The 9,152-nt window shown below is 43.8% G+C and overlaps 1 protein-coding gene across 1 annotated transcript; it reads right to left on the reverse strand.

Moving 5' to 3' along the window:
* Positions 1-276: 276 nt before the first annotated feature.
* O0I10_003554 (uncharacterized protein) lies at positions 277-2,692 on the reverse strand (the record flags this gene model as incomplete). Its single annotated transcript, XM_058483623.1, has 3 exons — positions 277-1,644; positions 1,713-2,234; positions 2,330-2,692. The coding sequence occupies 3 exons, from the start codon at positions 2,690-2,692 to the stop codon at positions 277-279; spliced, it is 2,253 nt and encodes a 750-aa protein (XP_058345421.1).
* Positions 2,693-9,152: the final 6,460 nt, after the last annotated feature.

Consider the following 9,152-nt stretch of genomic DNA (forward strand, 5'->3'; position numbering starts at 1 on the left):
GATAGCGGCATTTGAATGCATAGTCTTTTTTGACAGGTATCTGAGAAACGATAGACGTGGCACATTGTCCATTGAGATGTTGCAGGTTTATTGGGTCATTGATACGTGGCACGTCATAAGGAGAATCAAGGGGGAGGGAAAATAGATATGGCCATCCATTGGCACATTGGCTTAAAGAGAATGTATATATTGCAGGGCATAAATGAAAAAAAGAGATATCCATACTAAAAAAGAAATCATAAAAGGGCATGATGGTGATTTTGCTTTTTGGTCTTTTCATATTGGGCTTGTGGGTGGTGTATCTTGGGGCGGTGTATTTGATGACGAGGTAACCGATGACCATAGACGGCCATAGAAACTTGATCTTTTATTGCCACCACCAGTCGTCGTTGTCGTTGCCGTGGTCGTTCTATGCTGTGCTAGAGCCACCGGGTCTAAACTTCTGCGATTGGTACTTTTGATGTTGTTGTGGCGAGTTACAGTGGCTCCACACGTCTCCAATTCGGCGATCTTTAATTTTGCTTCCGCTAGTAAACCTTCTAATTCTCGGCACCGCTCATCAGCAATGCTTTGGTCTAGTCGCCGCTCATATTCGTGTGTCTTTTCCTCGTGTTGTTGTTTCATGTCATTCATCCTAATTTCCATATTCACTATCTTTTCGACAAGCTGGTTCTGTGCATCCTTGGCCATTTGTTTTTCATGTCGCAACTCTTCATTTTGTTGCTGTAACTCAAAATGGGCCGCTTTGAGTTTGGCAAGTTCCACGCGAGGATCACCTTCCATATCCATCACTGTCATTCGTAGTGCATCCCGCTCAGCCTCAATATCCATCTTATCCATTCGCACTTGTACAAGCTCTTGCTTGACTTGTAAATGCTCACTTTGGGTTTGAGATAATGTCAATAGGAGCTCCTCAATTTGCTGGTGTAGTGCAGCTGTGTCTTCATGTGTTGGTAGGTGGTGCTGTTGTTGCTCCACTTGCTGAGCTGGTTGTGGTGTAATGGGTGACGCATAGTTACTGCTCGTAGATGAACCAGAGGATGTAGAAGATGCACGTTGCTTGGTTAAGCTTTTCTTTTTCTTACTAGATGAACGCGACCAAAAGTTAAAGCGAATGGCAAGCACCTGATCAGCTTGTTTTTTGTCGTTTTCGAGCTCTCGCATATATTCTTGTGCAAGGTGATCCATCTTTTCACGTGTAATTTGACCGCTGAGTTGCATGGCATCATTGATCATTTGACTGGCATCGTTGCCTTGATGCAATTTGGTAGTAACGTGGTCTAGGATATCCTCAAATTCGGTCAGCTGCATGATGGCCTCCTCTGATCGCTGTAATATAGCAATGGCAACACGCATTATAGTCTCAGCTGCACCTTCTGCAAACACAACGTCGTAGATGCGTAACACCAATGGTATTGGAAATGCATATGCAAAAAGCGTCAAGAACCATTGGGATGCATACATGGGTGGATGCACACCGTGATATGCCAAATGCTCTGATAATTCGGGTAACATTTGTGACAGCAAGGAAGAAAATTGGTATAGTCGCAATTGAAGTCCTTCCATGTTAAGTGTAAACATGGTACGCATTTCGTATGTTTCCATTAGTCGTACAAAGACACAGAATGCTTGCTGCTCTGGCATCTATTGTAAGGTTACAAGCCTATGTAAGATATGAAAGTGCAATGCTACGTGCATGGATTTATACTTACATTCATAAGTAAGGGGCCAACGAGAAATGCTAAGCCTTGGCAATAGCCAACATGAGCATCATACAAGCTGTATGCCTTAAGTACACGTTCCAGAGCCTGTTGACCATCACCACCTTCTTGCTTAAACATGTCAATGGTAGGGAATGTGCGTGCTAGATCACGTTGAATCACTCGTTCATATGGCGTATGCTCGGCAACCAATTGGCCATACACGGTCTCTAAATGCAAACTCGATGCTTGAGACATGGCTTGCCAAATCACACCACGTAGTTTGTCGGGAATGCCTGCTTTGAGCTTGGCTGATAAGAGATGTGGAAGCTTGGTCGCTACAGCCCCAAAGTCATCTGTCAATGCTGTCCAGAATTCCCAATCGATGTTATCCTCGCTAGAGTCATTTACTAATTGATGCATCGTTGACAATTGTGCCTTGAGCTCGTTTGATTGAATGCACACAGACTTTGGATCCTCGTCGAGAATAACGTTTTGCCTTTCGATTTGTGCAAGGATAAAGCTAATCGAATCCTAATTACAAGCATAAAATAAGTACATCGATTGTAACTCAAAATTCATGCATGAGTTGATGTCTCATGTATGCATGCGACGGCATGTGTGTATACCTGAGGTGGCAAGTTGGCATTTTCCTTTTCAAGGCGAGGCAACAAGTGAACATCTGATGCTGTTTTCTTTAGGCAGCTTGTGCTACGGTGTCGAATCAATGTCATACTTGGTGTCCTAGCAGGAAATGGTCGTAAGACAACGAAGCTGCGTTGTCGATGCAGTGGTCGTGGGGTGCTCCTTGAAGTTGAAACCAAGTTAATTGCTGCTATTGGTGATGGTGGTTGGCTATGTAAAAGATGATCCTTTTCATTCGTACCAACGCCATCCCAACACTGCTTTGCAACGATGCCTTCTCGATTTTCCATGGCATGGACAAGCCTGGATGGCGAGCAAGGTGGTGAAGGAACATCGTTGGGTAGCATAACAATTGGATGAGGCGTGAAGTGTATTGATCGGTCGATCAAAAAAGTAAAAGCGAAGAAAAAAGAAAAAGGGAAAAAGAGCACAGGCGGGCACAAAGGCGTACTGTATATATAATGTGGGGGGAGGGATCAAGCAATATCCGTATCCCAAAAATTTATAAGGTGGCATATATGCCATATCCTTTTGTATACGCAACAAACCTGTTGTGCAACAGCAATACTCGATACCTGCTAAGCGACCGAGAGATATGGCAGAAAAAACTAGATAAGAGTTGCACGAGTGGTCGCATGGCAACTTGTGTAGCCATGCTGTCAATTTGCTGCTTGCCCTACAAATTGCATACAGTATATCGAATGTAGAATGATGCATTGCCACCATCTTGTCAAATGGTATATAATGGCCCCATACCTCTGCTAGACATCATTGTAAAACGTTGCGTGTGCACTTGTAAAACTTGGGTGCTGCTAAAAGTCAACTTTATGCCAATCCAACCTGGGCTATGATTGGATGATACCGATATGGTCCAAACAGCAGCCATTGTGAACGCAACCTGTTGATCCATTGTGAGCTGTGAGGGTTGCAAGCTGCTAATAATAACAACATCATTATTATTGTAATAGGATGCTAAACGTTCTAAAATGAGAGAGTAAATGGACAACCACGCCCTTTCCACAAGAAAAAGGAGGTGACATCTGATTATTATAGGAGTCAACAGCTGAAGAGCGCGCTGATATCAAGCTTAGCACCTGAAAGTTGTGGCGAATTGTCAGTCAGATGGCAATAAGCGATTGGGCACATAGCACCAGCGATAACGTCGTTGTTGCTCAAAATAGGAGAGATGATGGTGATGCGGGCGTTTATAGGTAATCGTTAGCCAATGATTTACGCCGATCTTAGAGCAAACACTCATCACCAAACGATGCTGGCTGATAGCTTTGGAGATGTCCAAAGACGAATAATATGGATGACCATCACACGTTGTCTTTGTAGATACCATGTTGATGATAATGGAATGCATTGTTTGTCTGTCAACTGCCCTGTAAGGGGGAGGATGTTCCCCTTTAAGGGGTCCATTTTATCGATTACAGTGCCCCATTTTTATTTATCATCAAGACCAGGGCAAGAAATTATGGCGGCTATGCCCGCCAAATATATGGAGAAACTTTAAAGTGCACTCCTTTTATATGATCATCCGATATGCAGCATTTGCTACGGATGTGCATATATAGTTGGAGACGAAGTGCAACCGCTTGTGCCGTATATAAATCCGTTTCCGTGTATGTACTAGTGACCAGCATCCTATCAGCATTGATTTCATGCTTGTTGTTATACGAGATTGCATGTACATGTGACCATTTCAAACATGAAAGCCAAAGCAATGGTGCAGCGGCTGTGCCTGTGTGAAAGCAAAATGTCCCCTGCATATTTGTTTTTGACCAACAGACACTTTCATTGTGAAAGCCATGTACAAACTTTGCCCGTGCATTGGTTGTGCTCGATGATGATAGCTTGGATGACAAGGCCTGACGATAGCTATAGCATTTAGACATAATGCTGCTATGCTGGATTATCGGCTAATCTCGTTCCTCGTACTCTAGGTATGAGCTGCACACACCAACTATCCCTATTGCTGATTCTGATAGTGATCTTTGATGGAAAATACTGTAAAGCTAATCCAAGAGCATTGGGTAATGCATACCCTTTTGATAAGCAAAGTAGATATGAAAATGTGCGTGTTCGAAAGGTCATGATTGCTTGCTTAGATCGGCTCTTCATTTCATAATACTATGGCTGTATTGGGGACATAATCCTTATACCAACAAAGGCGAGTTGCTCGCTTCGCTCGTAAACTCATGATTAAAACAGCTTCCTCCTATTTGCAGTTGTTCCCAATCCACTGCATATGAACGATCCTCCTACTCTAGCCCATCATTTCCATCCTTCAATTGCCTTGAGCCGAGAGGCTTTGGATGACCTACGCTGGAACAGGGGGCATGCCAATGAACTGTATACCCTACTTGTGTTCTCTCGCTTCCATTCAAAATTTTCATAATGAGCCCTGGCGTCTTTATGAGAACGATATTGCTCGGCATGATCGAAAGGATCTTGTGTGTGGAAGTTTCAGGTTCGAGATGGGGAATCCCAAGATAACACATACATTTCCATAAATCATGAATCCGACGCTGACCTCCACTCCTTCCACTCCCGCAACTTCTTCTCTCTTCCTCCCATTCTCAACTGTTGCCCCATTCAAGTATACAACTACCACTTGCGAACGATTGTCCTGTTTCAACCCACCATGTCAACCCTACAACTGCCTTGATCCGAAAGCCTTCGACTGAATGGCAAGTTCCATGGCATGTACACTCCACACAACAACACCCGCGTCTTTTGACACTACTACACAATGTCTTGCGCACTCCTCTTGCCACAACCAATCGTAACAGCGTTCATTCCAGCAGTTGCTATTAGCAAGGTCTTTACGCCATTGTCTCAAACAGCATCACAGATCTTGCCACTCTACTACAACACACGCTTCTCTTCCACGACTAAACGCACCAGCAGCTGCTATTCGCAAGGGTCTCAAGCAGCATTCTTGCAGCAACTTGCCTTGCAGCCTTTTTCACGTGAACAGCAGATAGCCATTGTATAGAGGCAACTTTTTTACGTGTAGCAACTTGCTTTAATACAAACGGATCCCTATGGGTGATGCCATACCAGCTATCAAATACACACCGCAGTACAAGCGATCTTCATCTGGTTGAGCTGCTATAGAGAATGATCGAAGAAGTCATTGACCGACAGCCGATGGAAAAGAAAGCATATCATTAGCAGCCGTCACATACTCTTTTCAACCAACATGTTTGATTTGCATTGGTTATGGATGGATGGGTACAATCAAGTGCAGTGATGAAATGGGAATGATACTGTGATTACTTGGGACGTCGTCAGCAGGAAGGAAGGATCATGTCACGTGCACAAGGCTGGGGAAAATGATGGATTGGGATGGCATTGGCGAGAGGGCTTGTATCTTAGCCATGGGTGATACTCGGATACTTAGAGTCAATGTACGCAGCAGCTATTTTGCAATCATGGATGAAGATGTTTATGGCGGCAGTAACCAAGAATACAATGTCACAATGACACCGGTTGGCTCGATGATTCACCCAAACCCCTTCATCTGACAAATGTTATCTACGTAGTAGCATACTCATCTCTGCATTTACGGTTAAATACAATAAATATCCTTTCGTATATTGAACAACTTTTGCTATTTGTATTTAGAATGTTCCTAGTTTTATGCAAACTTAGGTGGCGCATCATCATAATGTCATCAAGGCCAATTGATTGATACGTACATGTGTGCCTTGGATGGCAGTCATGACTACGGCGACTATGATGGATGAAGACGACCATGACAAGGTGGCAAGAAGCATCATTCTTCGGATACTTGCTATTATCTATGTAGTGCTTATTCCCTTCTTATTGTTGCTTGTGGATCATAGCTTAGACGATGGGATAATAAAAGTGGCTCTGAGACCGGTCTTGTAATAAGGATAAGCACACCATCGTTCATTTGGATCAAGCGCAACGATGATGCATCTCGCAAAGGCTATGTACTACAGCAACTTAATGATTAATGTGGGCTGCTGTTCCACTACATGATTTCAACAGCATTGTGTCTTAGTTGCGGGATAAAAATTAGAGACTTGGTTACATATAAAACAATGCATGGAATGAAACTTGGTAATGATGGCATCGATACCACGACAACGTGGATAGATAAGATGAGCACACCATAATAGCACCACTAGGATCATGGGTTATCATTTTCAATTACATACAAGATCAATCAAATGCTACTTGATAGTGCGTTATCAAACATGCAAAGACAAGAATAGATGTTTAATCAAAGAACATGGTTTATTGATTACAATACTAGAATAAACAAGTAGCTGTTGGTTTCCTAAAGCCAAGGCTAAAGTACTCACAGGGATGACCAACGTGAAGGTCGCTACTCAACCATCCCCAACCTCTACCTGTAGGCACCAATTCCAGGTCGACGAGGCGCTTGTAACCACTTTAAGGTGCCGGGACTTGACGCGCCAAAACCTCGTTTGGAAGAAACCATGCTTGTGTCTTTGAGATAGAAAGTGTAGCATGTTTTTGGTGAGCGAGAGCAAATAGGTGTAAGAATACTTATCTTCCCTCCTAGTTTCCTTCCAATGAATCCTTTGGCATTACCCAAACAAGAGCCACTTGTTGGTATCTTTGGATAGCGGTCTTTTATTAGTGCACCCTGGACACTGCTACCGGTCTGCATTTCGTCCTCGGCCAAACGCCCATACAACACGCCGACACGTAGTGGGCAGCCAGTTTACGAGGAATGGCCAACATCCTCGCTACCTCCTTATCAAGATCTGCTGGGATTCATGGAAGCCTTGTGTGGAAACCGGGCTGGTGAGGGGGCAAAGAGTTTCCAATGCACACCATTAGGTCCCCCAAGTCGCTGCAAACAAGGCATGTGAGTATTACAAGCAACACAACGAAAAGATAGAAACAACTTACTTTGGCCAAAACATCGTGGTAGTAGGAAAAGCACGCACGCCATGCAAGTCGATCGATTGAGTTGGGAGGAAAAAGGTGGAGGTTGCCAAGTGGTCCGCAGCAATTTGTCTCTGGTCGCGACGCAGCTGAACTTAAAATTGAGGCGTCTCCATGGACACCCCCATACCTCATAATGGCTAAGGCGCCAGGCTTTGATTTTCGCGGCTTTGAGTCGGGAGCTTCCACACAATACCACTTACCCCAAAGTCATTACGTATTATCTTGTATGTTATTATGGATATAGTTCCAGTAAAAGTATAGGGTATTCAGGAATAAAAGCATCGTTAATATACATCATCATCGTGTACTGCTGGTATTGTTGTTGATCCAGCATTATGTATGTGACTCTCGAATAGCAATACCCATCCAACGAATGCATCATGAATAAAGAGTGGTTTGATCTCTGCTTGAGGCAACGTGAATTCCACATTACCAATCAAACACATACACACTATGTGGCATGCCCCTCGTAGCTTTCTAACCCGGCTATGAAGGCATCAAACATGGTCCGTGCGCATCACTTTTTAGGCAGCTCGACACTCCACAGAATCCAAATGCGATATGGAGTCATTATTGCCATACACAAACCTTGACACACCTTCACTATTGGATGTTGTATACTTACCTACCTTCCTCAAGGCAAACATGATCATGATCCATTTGTGCAACAATCTGTCAAGGACGCTCGTGTGGAACTACCACGTGTCATTACACTCAGCAGCTCTTCATCTTTCCGTTAATTCAGCCGACATCATCCACTAGGAAAAAGCAACTCCATCACGCTTACCGGATAGGTAAAACATAAAGGTGTTTGTATCTCTAAACTTTACAATCAAACGTGAGGTCTTTATGAGAACAAATTAAGTTAGTTTGGCCACAGCACCTTGTGTCAAACTATGAAGTCCATTCAGGCCAATCCCAGATTTTGGCCGTCGCCACCAGCCAAACTGATCCAGGGGTCGACCTCGACGACGACGACCAAAAAATATTTTTTGGGCTGTTTGCGACATTGAACGCCAAACTTTCACACAAGGTGCTGTTGGCCGGGCCGAGCACATTGCTCGGCAAAACCCCACGTTTTCATTGTAAAGTTTGAGATAGCGCAGGCACCTTTATGTTTACAAGCGTGATGCTATATGAAGAGTGTCTTTGTTCATTGTCAAGTAGGACCCCGCAGAGCAAAAAGATGCAGAGGGACTCCTTGTGTAACTGGGTTAAAAGTTTGGACTTCAGGGACCATGTACGACAGGTACGCAACCCTCGTTTTCAGGTCAAGTACATTGGCAGCTAATAGCCACTTATCCAATCAGCATTGTTGCGAAATCAATGATGGGAATGATGCTCGTACCAGCCGAGAATTTTATGATTCAAGTAGCTTGATCCGAGCTGATTTGCTGAGTTACGGTCGAACAAGGATTAATCAGCTGAGACATTCGGATGTATGCTGATGTATGGATCGATGCGTCATCTCTCTTTGACCGTAGCTCAGCCAAATCAGCTCGGATCAAGATAATTGAATCATGGAAATGAATGTTCGAGGAGAAGAATCGCTCACATGTCATAGAATGGACAACAGTGCCGATTGTGAGGAAATTGCTGTTAGCTCGCAATGTATGGGCTATTGTCAATAGTAAGCATTATCATCCTACCATCCTTCCAGTCATGCAAAGTAGCTGAGTTACCCAAAGAGGTCCTTTTTCTGCATCTTGCTCTGCCAGGTCCACCTATCACAATGAACAAAGACCAATTTCCATATAGCATCATGCTTACAAACATAAAGGTGCCTGTAGCTCAAACTTTTGGCATGAAACGTGGGGGTTTTAGTAATACGTAACTGAACAAAGCACATCG

The sequence above is a fragment of the Lichtheimia ornata genome (genome assembly GCF_029851405.1).
Source record: "Lichtheimia ornata isolate CBS 291.66 chromosome Unknown scaffold00012, whole genome shotgun sequence".
In the NCBI taxonomy this organism is placed as follows: Eukaryota; Fungi; Mucoromycota; class Mucoromycetes; order Mucorales; family Lichtheimiaceae; genus Lichtheimia; species Lichtheimia ornata.